Here is a 17,757-nt window from a genome sequence, read left to right as displayed (position 1 = left end):
TGCAGCAACACACTGACAGGAGCCATAGTTCCTGTCGGTGTGTCACTGCGCATGCGCGAGCGAGTTTACCGGCGGTCATTGACCCCGGCACTCTCGCTTAACGGCAGTGCTGCGTGGGAAAGTTCAACGCAGCTGTACTGCTGTTAACCGAGACGCCGGAGCCATTGAACTCCGGGACAGTACGCGATACACTGCTAGGAGCTTCGCTCCTGGCAGTGTATCGCCGGAGAGCAGGGGATCGGCGTGGGACACTCGTTTTATGGATTCTGCGGACAGGGAGTATGGATTTGGTTTATTATTTTTGGATTTTTTCCTGGAGGATCGAGGGCTTCGCCTACCAGTGTGCTGTTGGTGAGTATATACTCTGTGTTATGTGTTGTATGTACTGTACTGTGTGTCATGTATGTGTATTGTGTGTAGGTGTTTGGTGTAAACTTTACTATTGTGCTAAGTCGCCGGACACAGGGACAACTCTCCCATCCTAATACCGGATGGGAGTAGTAGTCCCATACGGCGACTTAGCACAATGGTGGCACTAGCGTCGCATGGGGACACGCGCACACACAGACACACATACATACATACACACACACACACACACACACACACATACCAAATCAATCAAACGGCCGACACGATCCCCATGCGACGCTATGCCTCCATGTCTCTCCGCCCACGCACTTCCGGCCCCGCACTTCCGCCGGCTTCCCCGCACTTCCTGCAGCAGCGGTTCTGCACATCAAACCGCAGTAAAACACGCAGATATATTTTTGATCTGCGTGTTTTACTGCGATTTTGACCTCACAATGGAGGTCTATGGGTGCAGAACCGCTGCGGTTCAGGAAGAAGAATTGACATGCTCCTTCTTTTTTCCGGGAGCTATTCAGCACGGCTTTTTTTTAAAATTTCCGGACCATGTGCACAGTGTGTCCTGTTTTCCATAGGGTACAGTGTACTGTACCCTGCATGGAAAACAGCTGCGGAACCGCAGCGGCAAAACCGCCGCGGTTCCGCGGTAAAAAACGCACTGTGTGAACATGGCCTAAGGATGGCTTGTTTCACTTGCATGGAGAGCTCCTTTGACCGCATGTTTACTTCACAGCAAAACCTTCCAAATGCAAGCACCACACCTCAAATCAACTCCAGGCCTTTTATCTGCTTAATTGAGAATGACATAACGAAGGGATTGCCCACACCTGTTCATGAAATAGCCTTGGAGTCAATTGTCCAATTACTTTTGGTCCCTTTAAAAACAGGGTCGCACATGTTAAGGAGCTGAAACTCCTAAACCCTTCATCCAATTTTATTGTGGATACCCTCAAATGAAAGCTGAAAGTCTGAACTTCAACTGCATCTGAATTGTTTTATTTAAAATTCATTGTGGTAATGTCTATAACCAAAATTAGAAAAATGTTGTCTCTGTCCAAATATATATGGACCTAACTGTATACAGAATAATACAGGTACTGAGAATTACACCCAGTATACAGGACAGGAGAAGTGGTACTGTGCAGTATATATATACAGAATAATACAGATACTGAGAATTACACCCAGTACCAGGACAGGAGAAGTGGTACTGTGCAGTGTATATACAGAATAATACAGATACTGAGAATTACACCCAGTATACAGGACATGAGAAGTGGTACTGTGCAGTGTATATATACAGAATAATACAGATACTGAGAATTACACCCAGTATACAGGACAGGAGAAGTGGTACTGTGCAGTGTATATATACAGAATAATACAGATACTGAGAATTACACCCAGTATACAGGACAGGAGAAGTGGTACTGTGCAGTGTATATACAGAATAATACAGATACTGAGGATTACACCCAGTACACAGGACAGGAGAAGTGGTACTGTGCAGTGTATATATACAGAATAATACAGATACTGAGGATTACACCCAGTATACAGGGCAGGAGAAGTGGTACTGTGCAGTGTATATATACAGGATAATACATATACTGAGAATTACACCCAGTATACAGGACAGGAGAAGTTGTACTGTGCAGTGTATATATACAGAATAATACAGATACTGAGAATTACACCCGTACACAGGACAGGAGAAGTGGTACTGTGCAGTGTATATATACAGGATAATACAGATACTGAGAATTACACCCAGTATACAGGACAGGAGAAGTGGTACTGTGCAGTGTATATATACAGAATAATACAGATACTGAGAATTACACCCAGTATACAGGACAGGAGAAGTGGTACTGTGCAGTGTATATATACAGAATAATACAGATACTGAGAATTACACCCAGTATACAGGACAGGAGAAGTGGCACTGTGCAGTGTATATATACAGAATAATACAGGTACTGAGGATTACACCCAGTATACAGCACAGGAGAAGTGGTACTGTGCAGTGTATATATACAGAATAATACAGATACTGAGAATTACACCCAGTATACAGGACAGGAGAGTGGTACTGTGCAGTGTATATACAGAATAATACAGATACTGAGAATTACACCCAGTATACAGGACAGGAGAAGTGGTACTGTGCAGTGTATATATACAGAATAATACAGATACTGAGAATTACACCCGTACACAGGACAGGAGAAGTGGTACTGTGCAGTGTGTGTATACAGAATAATACTGAGAATTACACCCGGTATACAGGACTATTAGCACTGTTCAGTTATCACATAGGTATTTATACTTCTATTAATACATGGGAATATTATATTTTTTGCTGTACCTTCTATTCTAGGCTCACTTGTTATTATCTGAAGAAATTGCTGTATCCTGTCTGAGAACAATAGGATCTTTATTAAATATAAAATAAGTGATAATATGGGAGCTCCTGGTCTATAGGTGCTCCTTTTAAATATGCAGCAATCACTGGGGATTTGCAGTCTGAACCATGATCATTCACAGTGTCATTATTTTCAGCGGTACCTCTGCTGGCACTTCAGGATAAGCTGCCCTTTTGGGCTTCAGTCCTCCGTCATGTATATATAAGGTTTTGCTGTATGTTAAATTCTGGATTTCGTGTTTAATTTCCACAACTGTGTGAATAATCCGGCTTGCTGTCAGGGAATATGGACTAAGCAGTAATAACCTGCAGGGAGGCCTGGTGGGTCGTGTTCCTCATGGCTTCCCATCAGCACATTGTGTACTTTTTCTGATTTCTGTTCTTCTGTGACCAGTCCGTTCTCTTCGACAGGTGGATAAGTGGAACCGACATGACCAGAAGGTTTTAGAAGCGGTGGAAAAGGGAGATGCCAAGAAAGTGTCCTCCATCTTGTCCAAGAAACAGATCAGCGCCACCAAGACTGGGCCGAACGGACAGTCAGCGTAAGATCCTTTGTATCAGACATGATAAGATTAGATACACGGCTCAGCAGACAGTATCACACATGATGGGATTAGATATGAACTGATTGGCTGTTGCTTTTATTCCGGAGATTGAACATGTGATCCAGTTGCACATGACAGAGGGGCGTTAGCGGCAGTTTGCTTCGAACTAAAGAAATATCACTCTTATTTGAACATTTCGAGGGATTCTTGTCATGTTTAAGCTTACACTTTCTTATAAATAGGAGGTAATAATAACTTTTTTTATTAATGCATAACACAGATATGAACACTAGCCATATCCCAGCTTGAGAAGCGAGCAAAACAGCGAATCAGATTGTCCCTTTCAGTTTCTGATCTTCAATAGAATGTCGAGAGCTGGAATGTGATTGGCTGCCGTTCCGTTTTATAACATAGGCTGTATAGTATATAACCAGCTTCTGCACAAGTCATTACATTCCTCTAGGAAGGAATATTCTGTCAGACACACCTAGATGTGAGTGTCCCACACAAGACACACGATACTTGTAATCCGTGCAATGTGAGGATTAGTAATATCTGCCGCCACTGACGTCCTCTTGTCTACAGGTTCCATCTTGCTGCCTCCAGGGGACTCCTAGACTGCGTCAGTGTCATCTTATCCCATAAGGTTGAGATCAACGCCAAGACCGACGATGGTAAACTCCATGTGTTACACTGATTATTGTCCCCTCATCTCCCTGTGTGTCACAGTCATTACCGCCACCTCGTCTCTGATGTGTAACGGTCTGTATCTCCTCCGGCAGGTTGTACCGCCCTCCACCTGGCAGCCAGTAACTGTCACCCCGAGTGTGTGAAGCTTCTGCTGCAGGTAGGTGTCGGGTGCTTCACATTTGTGGATGCCCCAAATAAATCTTACAGTTATTCTTTAATTTTCTTTTTAACTAAAAGTGTCTGATTCCTCTCTCTACTGACATTTGTTCCTTTAGCGCGGAGCCCATGAAGACTCCATAGATTTCCACAGTCGAACACCATTACACTGTGCTGGTGAGTCTACAAGCTATCTATCTATCTATCTATCTATCTATCTATCTATCTATCTATCTATCTATCTATCTATCTATCTATCTATCTATCTATCTATCTATCTATCTATCTATCTATCTATCTATCTATCTATCTATCTATCTATCTATCTATCTATCTATCTATCTATCTATCTATCTATCTATCTATCTATCTATCTATCCAAGCATTTTTCCCTTACTTTCTATATTGATTCGGCTGTGTGTCTCTCCGTCTTGTCTCGCAGCCACCTCGGGGTGCGTTTCCAGCGTGCTCCTCTTCTGTGATGCCGAAGACACAGTTCTGGATGCTGCAGATGATGTGAGTCCATTTCTCGGCCTGTCTTATGTTTCGTCCTTGTGCAGCCTGTCTCTCTGGTGTCAAACCAACAGGAAATTCCAGGCGGCTCCTTATCGGTGTCTGTAGCTGGTCCCACGCTCACAGGGCTGATGTGTTGTGGGGTTGTGTGGTTTATCCATATAGTATGTAGAGGAAGGGTCAATGCCTGGAACGCGGGGGGAATTTTTTGTGTCAGAAATAATACAGAACTGGAGATTTTTTAAACCACTTTGTTTTTTCTTGTCATTAGGATGGAAGGACGCCTCTTATGATTGCCGCCCAACGCAACCACCCGACGGTGTGCTCTCTGCTGCTGGATCGAGGAGCTCGGGTAGACCTGTGTGACCGGGACAGGAAGTGAGTGTCTCCACTGAGTGATTAGAAGAGCCTCCAACTTCTGGGATGGCGCTCATTCTTTGTTTCAATCTCCAGGACAGCACTGCTTCTGGCCTGTGAGAAGGGCAACATCCAGGCTGCTGAAACTCTGATCACCAGAGGTGCCGACCCGACACTGCACGATAGCAAAGGCTGCGATGCCCTGCATTATGCCAGCCTGTTCAGGGACGAGGCACTAAGAAAACTGGTCCAAACTGCACTAGACCGGAGGAAAAATAATGGTGATTATTTACAGAACAAAAACACCATACACTATCCTAATCAATGCCCTTTACTATTCAAGACAGGAAGGGTGTGAACATCGATGGGAATGGTCTCATATTGTGAAAAAAAACAAACAAAACAAGACAGTCTTATCTGGAAGAGTGTTCACATGAGGGAATTTTCACGTAGGGTTAATATTAAATCAGTCACATTTACAAGGTACAATAAATAACTAATATACAGTTCTGGCAAAAATTAAGAGACCACCACATCAACACGCTGTCATGGGCAGCCCAATCTCCAGACCTGAACCCCATTGAAAACCTCTGGAATGTAATCAAGAGGATGATGGATAGTCACAAGCCATCAAACAAAGAACTGCTTACATTTGTGTGCCAGAAGCAGTGTGAAAGACTGGTGGAAAGCATGCCAAGAGGCATGAAAGCTGTGATTAAAATTCATGGTTATTCCACAAAATATTGATTTCTGAACTCTTCCTGGGTTAAAACATTAGTATTGTTGTTTCTAAATGATTATGAACTTGTCTTCTTTGCATTATTTGAGGTCTGAAAGCCTTTTTTTTTTTTTGACCATTTTTCTTTGTCAGAAAATAAATACAAAATTTAGTGCTTGGAAACTCGGAGACATGTTGTCAGAAGTTTACAGAATAGAAGAACAATTTACATTTTACTCAAAAATATACCTATAGAGAGAAAAATCAGACAAACTGAACATTTTTCAGTGGTCTCTTAATTTTTGCCCTGCTCTATATTTATAATATCTCATATTATGTATCACACTGGTATATAAAGAAGAAGACAAACTAATCCTAATATATTTGTTCCATTTTCTTGGCAGAGCTGCATCGAAATCATGACAGCCCTGCTGGCTCCAAGGTATGTATTGCCTTAAAGATGTATGGATAGGAGAGAGAAGATACTGATCTGGATGTAACCACCCCTCAGTTTGCGTTACAGATAATTACACACTGACTCACCACACCCACATCAGTAGTGACAATCCCGTCATCTAATATTTAATCTTTCGTCTGCCACCCCCTGCAAATCACAAACTCGGCTTTTCCGCGCCTCTATAAATATACTTGTGTAATAAAGAAGTCTTTTTACTCTGGTAGCTTGCAAAAATGAAAGTGTTCATTCACAAGCCGGAAAGTATGTCTGCATGAAGTAATAAAAGTAGGAATTATGTGTGCAGCTGTCATGTATCCAAGATGAACTAGTCTGATGTTTATGAGGAATAGGGTATAGGATGATAAGTGTGGGTAGGTCTGAGCACAGACAGAAAACAGATACTGAAATCAAATTAACTGTGTGTTTGTATTTTAGGCTGTTGGTCAGACCCCTAGCAGAGAGCAGGAGCTGGTCAACATGTGGAAGAAAAGATATGAGGAAGAACAAAAACGTGGCGTGTGGCTTCAAGGAGAGCTGATGATGAAAACTCAAGAACTTGAAAGGATATCTGAGGAACATAGTGTTGAATGTAGCCGAATCAGAGACCTGACTGACACACTAGATATTCTACTAGAGGGTGACAGTGAAAAAGTTAAACCCAAGACAGAAGATTACCATATATCTGACACGTATGCTCTGCTGACACAACTTCTTGAGCAGGTTAAGTCCTTCAAAGATCAGCAGCTGAAAGAACGTAATCGTCAAGAAGAAACGATCGAAAACCTACATGCCAAGTCTACCAAGACTGGATTAATGGAAAAACTGCACCAAGAAGAGATGCGACGTCTGCAGAGTGAAGCAGTTGCTGCCAGAGAAAAGGAAGAAGGAGCACGGAGGAGAGTGACGGAGTTGGAGGGTCACCTGGAGAACATGAGAGAAGTGCTGTCACAGTTTGAGAAGAGGAAGCGAATACAGAGCACAGTGGTTGAAGATCTGCAGGAACAGATCTCAGAAGTCACACGTGAAAAGGAAGAGCTCCTGGTTCTTCTACAGAAACTACAGGAGCAAGAAGAAAATGTGGAAAATATCTACCCAAAGAGACTTGAAAATGACCAAGCTTTACCGGACCACAATGTACTCAGTTATTTAATTAAAAAATTGAAAAGTAATTGCATTTATGTAGATATAAAACAAAGCAATGGAACATCCCAAGGATGCTCTGGTTATGTGCCAAAAGATGTCCTGAAAAAAAATGTTGATGATTGGAAGTCATTGGTCACAGGGTTAGAGAACTACATGATGGCAGTAGAGAGACTGCAGAAGGACGTAGTCGCTGTCAGGACTGAGAGTTTAGACCATGTACTTATTAATGGTGCCACTGGGCAGCAAAGCAGTGAGCAGCAACTATCGAGAAATACCAACGAACACTACAGACAAGTAGAAAATAACATAGCTTGCCTACACGCAAATGACCTGCACCAGAGTAAAAACAGCATAAACCAGCTGGAGAGTGGGTCAGCACAGGCCAACGACCTGGCAAAGAGCACAGACTCTTTAAAGCAGAAGATTACAGAATTAGAAGCACAGTTGTCATCTCTCAAGGTGACCCATGGCAATCTCCTCACCCACATGAACCACGTCGTTCAAGAAAAGCAGAATCTAGAAGAAGGGCTCCTCGCTCTACAAGAAAGCATGCAGTCGGAATATACCATGAGACAGGAAACAGAAAAACGATGCAAAGACTACAAACACCAGATCTTGGTCCTGTCAGAAGAGCTGCTGACGGAACAAGACAAGTTGAAGAAGTTGAACACCAGATTGGAAGCTCAGCAGAATGAAATGATTGTGTTACGGGACAGTTTTCCTCCAGAGATCATTCGGGATGAAAACAGCAGACCTGTAGAGATGTTCAGTTCTGACATCTTGGAGGAGTTATATTGGAATGTTGGAACCCTCGTAAGGAAATACAACGATTCTATGCAGGAGGCGGCTGCTTTGCAGAAGGAAAACCTTAAGCTTCTGGATGATCGGGTGCAAACTATATCAATGACTGAACACAAAAACATTCTCAATGAGATAAAAAACCAGTTGCATGCTAAGATCATGGAAACGGAGGATGTAAAACAAAAGTTGTTCCAAACAACGGGCAGCGTGGTCGAACTTAAAGAACAATTGGCAGCTCAGACTTCCAACTCCATTCCAAAAGAAGAATTTGAGAACAGCTTGGTGGACCTGGAAAGGATAGTTACAGCTCTGAAGGATGAGAATGAGGCTTGTAAAGTTGCTCTGGAGGGGAAATGCGAAGAAGTCATCGTCCTGAAACAACAACTGGAACAAGAGTCTGAAGAAGGACAGAATTTACGACGTAAGGAAACCAGCATGGTCCAGGAGGTTGAGCACATCAGGACTGGTCTGGAGATCCAGATACAAGCTTTACAAGCGGAAGTTCAGGGTCTTTCTGAGAAATGTATCCAGGCTTCAATAGAAGCTGAGGGCTGCCAAGGAGTACTTTCATCTGAGAAAGAGAAGGGAGTTCTTCTAGAGGGGAAAATTCACGAGCTTAACAAAGAAGTCAATGAACTGAGGATCAAATCCCAGAAGTATGAGGAAGAAAATGGTCACCTTAATGAAAAGTATGAACAAATCTGCAAAGATACCAAGGATAAACAGGCGAAGGTGAGCGAAACGTTCTTTCCATCACCGGGAAGAACTGGGGGCTATGTAAATAGAGTGAGGTTTTTGAGTGCTTTTTAGTTATGTTGGCAAATTGATGGACAGAAGCAGATGTGTCACCAAAAGCCTACCACTGCAAATAATGGGATGTGAGACTTCCCTTTCTCATTAACCTCGTAAATCGTAATGAGCGTAAGTGCTCCTTACTTGAGTTTGCCTAGGGGGCGCGGGTATTCACACAATATTGCAGGTGCTCAAGTGACACGTTTGAGTCCCCACGCCCGCATGTTTTGTGGGGATTGTCCGTGTATGTCAGGCAATCCTCACATGTTTGTGGCTAACAGCCACGAAACATGCAGGTGCGGGGACTCAAACATCTCACTCGAGCACTCGCTATACTCGGTGCATACCCGAGCAGCCTAGGCAAACTCGAGTAACGAGCACTTGTTCTCATCACTACTCCTAAACCCAGCCACCTCAGAGTGGAGTCACACTTTATAACATATAAAGACTATCGTGAAACACCTTTGTTCACATGACACCAAGAATAAATGGTTGTGAACCTTGATGTGAAAAAGTTGCAGACAAACTACCTTTATTTTGCAATTGTATATAATTTACTGGTGCAGCACACTTGTCTAAACGTTATTATTCTTTCTTTCTTTTTAAGATTGTGGCATCCATGAAGGAGGTGGAGTCCTTGACTAAAGAAATCGTCCTGCAACATAAGCGATGTGAAGAATTGACCAACAAACTTGAGGTATGTGATTAAGTCGCTGACTACAGACGCGTTGTCAGCTTGGGAGAGCCCTGAAGCACTTCACGACTGGTATGGTTGGAATGACATTTTTGCTTATAGCAAATTATCTCTACCTTGATGTTTTCAAACAAATGTTCAGAAAAGGATTTATTATCACAGTATTTGAATTTACATCTACAGAATATGACTTTTTTTCCTATTAACATTCCTCCACCAGGGGGCAGCCTTTTATTACAGTCAGTGGATGGCTTCTACAGTGCCTTGCGAAAGTATTCGGGCCCCCTAGAACTTTTCAACCTTTTCCCACATATCATGCTTCAAATATAAAGATACCAAATGTAAATTTTTGGTGAAGAATCAACAACAAGTGGAACACAATTGGGAAGTTGAACCAAATTTATTGGTTATTTTACATTTTTGTGGAAATTCAAAAACTGAAAAGTGGGGCGTGCAATATTATTCAGCCCCTTTAACTTACTACTTTGTTGCGCCACCTTTTGCTGCGATTACAGCTGCAAGTCGCTTGGGGTATGTCTCTATCAGTTTTGTACATCGAGAGACTGAAATTCTTGCCCATTCTTACTTGGCAAACAGCTCGAGCTCAGTGAGGTCTGATGGAGATCGTTTGTGAACAGCAGTTTTCAGCTCTTTCCACAGATTCTCGATTAGATTGAGGTCTGGACTTTGACTTGGCCATTCTAACACCTGAATATGTTTATTTGTGAACCATTCCATTGTAGATTTTGCTTTATGTTTGGGATCATTGTCTTGTTGGAAGACAAATCTCCGTCCCAGTCTCAGGTCTTTTGCAGACTCAAACAGGTTTTCTTCAAGAATGGTCCTGTATTTGGCTCCATCCATCTTCCCATCAATTTTAAGCATCTTCCCTGTCCCTGCTGAAGAAAAGCCGGCCCAAACCATGATGCTGCCACCACCATGTTTGACAGTGGGGATGGCGTGTTCAGGGTGATGAGCTGTGTTGCCTTTACGCCAAACATATCGTTTGGCATTGTTGCCAAAAAGTTCAATTTTGGTTTCATCTGACCAGAACACCTTCTTCCACATGTTTGGTGTGTCTCCCAGGTGGCTTGTTGCAAACTTTAAACTACACTTTTTATGGATATCTTTGAGAAACGGCTTTCTTCTTGCCACTCTTCCATAAAGGCCAGATTTGTGCAGTGTACGACTGATTGTTGTCCTATGGACAGACTATCCCACCTCAGCTGTAGATCTCTGCAGTTCATCCAGAGTGATCATGGGCCTCTTGGCTGCATCTCTGATCAGTCTTCTCCTTGTTTGAGATGAAAGTTTAGAGGGACGGCCGGGTCTTGGTAGACTTGCAGTGGTATGATACTCCTTCCATTTCAATATGATCGCTTGCACAGTGCTCCTTGGGATGTGTAAAGTTTTGGAAATCATTTTGTATCCAAATCCGGCTTTAAACTTCTCCACAACAGCATCACTGACCTGCCTGTTGTGTTCCTTGGTCTTCATGATGCTCTCTGTGCTTCAAACAGAACCCTGAGACTATCACAGAGCAGGTGCATTTATACGGAGACTTTGATTACACACAGGTGGATTATATTTATCATCATTAGGCATTTAGGACAACATTGCATCATTCAGAGATCCACAATGAACTTCTGGAGTGATTTTGCTGCACTGAAAGTAAAGGGGCCGAATAATATTGCACGCCCCACTTTTCAGTTTTTGAATTTCTACAAAAATGTAAAATAACCAATAAATTTCGTTCAACTTCAAAATTGTGTTCCACTTGTTGTTGATTCTTCACCAAAAATTTACATTTGGTATCTTTATGTTTGAAGCATGATATGTGGGAAAAGGTTGAAAAGTTCCAGGGGGCCGAATACTTTCGCAAGGCACTGTATATCGGCTTCTCCTGCAGTGAAATATCAAAGTTGTAAATATTATATCATCATCAATTATATTAATACGTTTCAATACGTTTCCAACATACGAGAAATAGGAATGGGTACAACATTTTTATTTTGCTATGTCCAGTTAATTGATGTTGTCTTACACTAGCAACTTCCAGCCCATGTAGCAGCAATCTTCCTAAATGTCTGACAACATAGAACAACAGCACATAGACAATGCCTAGATATGCGTTTATCCATTTACAGCTGTGACTTTGACGCTTCTTTTCCGGTTATATTCTTTATCAAACAGGATACCAATAAACGTCACCAGGAAATAATCTCCATTTACAGATCGCACCTCCTCAACGCAGCTCAGGTACAGAGCACCATGGGGGAACGGGAAAAAGAATCTGAAGCTGGTTATTCAGAGGATAGTCTTCTCCTTATCCAAGGAGTCTTACAACAATATTCACTGTAGTCCTGCTTTGTGTTTGCACACATATCCTGTAAAATGTCCATATGGCCTTACAGGGACTCAAGTCCAAGGCTTGTAAGCACTGTCCCTAATGTTAATCATTTACCCGCATTAGTCCCTTTTTTGAGTTAGATCCTGGCACTTGTTTTCTCTGGCCTCAAATTATAGATGGCACCTTGTATCTTGGTGTTGGTGCAATGCATCGCATTGACGGAATTTGCTTCACTACATCTGCATTACCAGGATTTATCACATTTGTATGGATAATGTGTTGAGTAATGGCCTATTTGGAGCAGCCAATAATCTAGAAGCGATCATTCTGGCTATATTCCCATCTAAACAGATCGTCAATCAGCCGACAAACAAGCAAAACGCTTTTTTGTATGGTGCAACGACTTCTAATGTCCTGTTACATGGGACGATCTAGTCCGTTGATTGCCTGGAGATTGGAGGCATGCATGCTGATCGACGTTCCTTTACTAGCTTGGATAGAGAGGCGCATGAACGATCTGTACACACAGAATAATTGTTCTGTGGCCACAGAATAACATATTTTCGGCAGCACAGATCCTGTTTACATAGGGCAGTGTGCTGTTGAGAGGGATAATTTTTAAGCAGGCTTAAAAATAATCGCACACGACAAACAAGCATTTTACTGAATTGTTGGTTGTTTGCCGCCCTATTTTGATGTGTGCCTGTCTATAAATGTAAAGGGGCATTACTAGAATACTAGATAATCAGGCATAGCATGCGCCCTAGTTACCCTCTGCCTAGGAACCTACTGTAATTGTCCAATGTAACTAGGAATCTTTCTCTTCCCTCCTCACCCCAGGGCCACATGGATGAAGACGTCCACTTCACCTTACATTGGATTCTGAAAATGCAGAACGAAATGGTTTACTAACTAAAGAGTTAAAAACAGCTGAAAATCAGTGCCAACTTTATCACATTTCTAAATGCCCTCACACACAGGTGCTTGGAAAAATTAATATATATTTTTGTACCTGCAATGAGAAGCCGCCATGTTGTGGAGAGAGGCGTGCAGATCATCTCCTATGTGCCTTTATAAGTGTCTTTATTACATAGGATGTGAATATACGAGGTGCCAAGAGATTCCTACTTTTACATCTGGACAGAAGAGTTCTATTTTGATGATCCAGTTCCGTCTCTGTTTCCTTTGTTTATATATTTAATACAGTTATAACTCGGTTCATTAAATTTTATTTTACATTTTGTGACTTGTTTCTCATACAGAGTGCGGGGTGATGACAAGTCACGCCGCGTCATCTCACGTGATTGATCAGAACTATAATCGCAATTGTTTTTAGGGTGGAGCCGACATGATCAGACTATCCTATACTGCAGTATGAGCGGGTCAGTCCTCCATTGCATCTCATGCAATTGTCCTAGAAAATCTGGAGCCGGGAGACATTTTCCTGAATGACACATATCCCAAATTATATTTTTGGGCTTAAAATGGCTCAAGGTTGGGTAATCAAACTTTGGTCTCACGTGTGACAGGCGAGGAAACTAGCCACTATACTAACGAGGATGGACCTATAAAATGTGCATTAAGGGGAATCGTGCATCACTTCATCTTGCTATACAACCCCTACATCTTGTATATATATATATCCTAATAACAGTGGACAGTATTGCCATCTAAGCCACCTTCTAATGCGTCAGTCTCAATCACATGCACTGTCATTATTAGATCACTTATTATTATTAGACCGCTTAGCCAATCAGCAGAGCTAAGAGGGATCACATGTAACTTACCTGCAATCCTAGTTCTCAAATGTCTTGTCCCAACTTGAGAATCAGGCACATAAATGCTCAGACTGAATGCAACGGAACTGCAGGAGATAGCTGAACACGGTACTTGGCTATCTCCAACAATTCCAGAGACAAAAATGGAGAATCGACCATCATGCTTAAAAGCCTTTAATGACTATTTCTAGATTGGTGGGGGTCCCTGCAAAACAACTCCTACCTGCAGTCATCTCTAACTCCTATGTTGATTAGCAGCCTGGCACAGACTCACCACCTTTCCCTCCTGTACAATAACATCCCAGTAGATAACACAGGATACCCCATTCACAACAGAAGATGTCACAGCTCACCTCCTGCCCTTTCTGTACAATTACTGATAACATCTCTAGATACAGCAAAGAACACAGGATCCTCCCTTCACAATATCTGATGTATCAGCTCGCCTCTTCCTTTTGTACAATGCCTGATACCATCTCCTTATACAATAGATCACCCGGGATTCACCATTAACAATAGCTGATGTTACAATTCACCTCCTCCAGTACAATGACTGTTACCACTTCTATATACAATAGATAACACAGGATCCAGTACTCACATTAGGTGGTCACAACTCATCTTCCCCCCCCTCCTGTACGATGACTTAACACCTCTATATACAGTACATAACACAGGACCCACCATTCACAATAGGTGATGTCACAGCTAACCCCCTCCCCGTCCTGTACAATGACTGTTAACACCTCTATATACAATAGATAACACAGGATCCAGTACTCACATTAGGTGGTCACAACTTACCTGCCCCCTCCTGTACAATGACGTAACACCTCTATATACAGTAGATAACACAGGATACACCATTCACAATAGGTGATGTCACAGCTCACCTCCTCCCCCTCCTGTAAAATGACTGGTAACACCTCTATATACAGTAGATAACACAGGATCAACCATTCACAATAGGTGGTGTCACAGCTCACCTCCTCCTCCTCCTGTACAATGACTGAAAACACCTCTATATACAGTAGATAACACAGCAGTCACCATTCACAATAGGTGATGTCACAGCTCACCTCCTCCCCCTCCTGTACAATGACTGGTAACACCTCTATAAACAGTAGATAACACAGCAGTCACCATTCACAATAGGGGATGTTACGGCTCACCTCCTACCCCTCCTGTACAATGACTGATAACACCTCTATATACAGTAGATAACACAGCAGTCACCATTCACAATAGGGGATGTCACAGCTCACCTCCTCCCCCTCCTGTACAATGACTAATAACACCTCTATATATACAGTAGATAACACAGGATCCAGTACTCACATTGGGTGGTCACAACTTACCTGCCCCCTCCTGTACAATGACGTAACACCTCTATATACAGTAGATAACACAGGATCCACCATTCACAATAGGTGATGTCACAGCTCACCTCCTCCCCCTCCTGTACAATGACTGATAACACCTCTATATACAGTAGATAACACAGGATCCACCATTCACATTAGGTGATATCACGGCTCACCTCCTCCTCCTGTACAATGACTGATAACATGTCTATATACAGTAGATAACACAGGATCCACCATTCACAATAGGTGATGTCACAGCTCACCTCCTCCTCCTGTACAATGACTGGTAAGACCTCTATATACACTCTATATACAGTAGATAACACAGGATCCACCATTCACATTAGGTGATATCACGGCTCACCTCCTCCTCCTGTACAATGACTGATAACACCTCTTTATACAGTAGATAACACCGGATCCACCATTCACAATAGGGGGTGTCACAGCTCACCTCCCCCTCCTCCTGTACAATGGATGATAACACCTCTATATACAGTTGATGACACAGGATCCACAATTCACAATAGGGGATGTCACAGCTAACCTTCTCCTCCTGTACAATGACTGATAACACCTCTATATAGAGTATAGAGTAGATAACACTGGACAACCCATTCACAATAGGTGATGTCATAGCTCACCCCCTCCTCCTGTAAAATGACTGATAACACCTCTATATACGGTAGATAACACAGGACCCCCCATTCACAATAGGTGATGTTACAGCTCACCTCCTCCTCCTGTACAATGACTGATAACACCTATATACGGTAGATAAAACAGGACCCCCCCATTCACAATAGGTGATGTTACAGCTCACCTCCTCCTCCTATACAATTACTGATAACACCTCTATATAGAGTAGTTAACACAGGATCCACCATTCACAATAGGGGATGTCACAGCTCACCTCTTCCTGTATAATGACCGATAACACTTCTATATAGAGTAGATAACACAGGATCCACCATTCACAATAGGTGATGGCACAGCTCACCTCCTCCTCCTGTACAATGACTGATAACACCTCTATATACAGTAGATAACACAGGACCCCCCATTCACAATGGGGGATGTCACAGCTCACCTCCTTTGAGCCTATTTAGTGTGTTCATTATTGTCCTCTAGTTCAGATGATTTATTGACAATGTTAATGATAGTTGAAAAATGTTATCTATAGTGTGAAGGTTTTTCATCGCATACGTCCCCATTGACCATGGTATCTATATAGTGTATACTTCCAGACCTTATTTGTACGGTATGATCTTCAGAGATGTGTTTTGAGACGTCGTCAAATTCAATGAACGCGTTTAAAAGAGAATTTTCTGTGACAAAAACTAAACCGTCCTGGGGGAACGAGTGACACAGGGGATGCTGACAGATGGGTGTAACATCCATGGAAACATCTCCCTGAGACCAACACCGTGAAATATCTGAAACAAAAATGTGACATCCAAATATTAGCAAAAAAAGAAAAGAAAGAAGAGTTTAGATGTGTCTCGGAAAAAGAATCGTGAATAGTTTATAAACATATAAAATGATGTTTAACCCTTGACTTCAAATAATATGCAATGATATAGTTTACTTTCCCTAGACAAATATATTTCCATAGAATAATGAGATCATGTAAAAATGATTTAGTGATAATGAGCAAAATTACACTTCACGTGTAGTTGGATTTTATCGTTCTGATAAAGTATGGTTACCAGCAATTCGTCGTGCAATAATAAGTCGCTGCCATACTTTTATGCACCTCTACACCTTTGATTTCATGCACAGCTTTTCTGTGGCTCCTGGGATACTTTGTTACAAATATATTCCTCATTGCTTCTAGGAAAGAAGATCTCTGAAATGCAGTTCTGTGTAGTGACACACAGCGTGCATGGCATCTACATCGCTGCCCTAATCTTCCATTGCCTCCTCACCAGTAATCTCCAGTCCACAAACTGTCCCCTTCATCTGCCTCACAAAATCCCCGACTCGAAAACTTGCTGTTCCAACTGATCACACTCTCCCCTAACAGGGACATAACTACAGTGTCGTGGGCCCAAGGGCAACTTTTAGACCTGTGTCCATAAACAGATAGGCGCCTTCACACAGTAATAGTACAATACATACAGATACAAATGTGCACTAAGTGTTCTGCCATGTACTAATAATGCCCCCTTTGTGCCTCCACGTAACAATGACCCCTTTGGGCTTCAATATATTAATAATGCCCCCTTCCTGTCTCTGTGTATCAATAAAGCTCCCTTGTGCCTCCATTTATTAACAATGCCTCATTTCTACTATCATATATTACCATTGCCCTACTTCCCCTCCATACATCAACAATGCCCTATTGTTCCTCCAGACATTAATAATACCCCCTTTGTGCCTCAATGCATTAGTAGTGCCTTTGTCTCCATAAATCAATAATGCCCTTTTATGCCTCCATATCCTTTGTGCCTCCTTGTACAAACAATGCCCCTTTTGTGCCTCCACATATCAGTAATGACCCTTTTGTGCTTCAATATATTAATGATGCCCCCTTTGCACCTCAATGCAATAATGTGCTTTCTGCACCTCCATGTAATAATAATACCCCCTTTGGGTCTAC

At 42.3% G+C, this 17,757-nt stretch overlaps 1 protein-coding gene across 4 annotated transcripts in view; it reads left to right on the top strand.

Annotated features, from left to right (window-relative positions):
- Window positions 1-13,248, top strand: part of ANKRD35 (ankyrin repeat domain 35) — a 73,113-nt gene extending 59,865 nt beyond the window's left edge. For all 4 annotated transcript variants that reach the window (XM_077260118.1, XM_077260127.1, XM_077260136.1 and 1 more), the window contains exons 2-13: window positions 3,206-3,336; window positions 3,925-4,013; window positions 4,122-4,186; window positions 4,305-4,362; window positions 4,628-4,701; window positions 4,970-5,076; window positions 5,152-5,336; window positions 6,178-6,215; window positions 6,666-8,906; window positions 9,574-9,663; window positions 11,854-11,919; window positions 12,851-13,248. In XM_077260118.1, the coding sequence (XP_077116233.1) occupies window positions 3,206-3,336; window positions 3,925-4,013; window positions 4,122-4,186; window positions 4,305-4,362; window positions 4,628-4,701; window positions 4,970-5,076; window positions 5,152-5,336; window positions 6,178-6,215; window positions 6,666-8,906; window positions 9,574-9,663; window positions 11,854-11,919; window positions 12,851-12,922 (3,216 nt within the window). In that variant the 3' untranslated portion in view covers window positions 12,923-13,248. The remainder of the gene's footprint in view (window positions 1-3,205; window positions 3,337-3,924; window positions 4,014-4,121; window positions 4,187-4,304; window positions 4,363-4,627; window positions 4,702-4,969; window positions 5,077-5,151; window positions 5,337-6,177; window positions 6,216-6,665; window positions 8,907-9,573; window positions 9,664-11,853; window positions 11,920-12,850) is intronic.
- The last annotated feature ends 4,509 nt before the right edge of the window (window positions 13,249-17,757 follow it).

This window comes from Ranitomeya variabilis, chromosome 1 (genome assembly GCF_051348905.1).
Source record: "Ranitomeya variabilis isolate aRanVar5 chromosome 1, aRanVar5.hap1, whole genome shotgun sequence".
Classification (NCBI taxonomy): Eukaryota; Metazoa; Chordata; class Amphibia; order Anura; family Dendrobatidae; genus Ranitomeya; species Ranitomeya variabilis.
The sequence above is the reverse complement of the archived record's forward strand: the minus strand, read 5'-3'. Positions and strand labels throughout refer to the sequence as shown.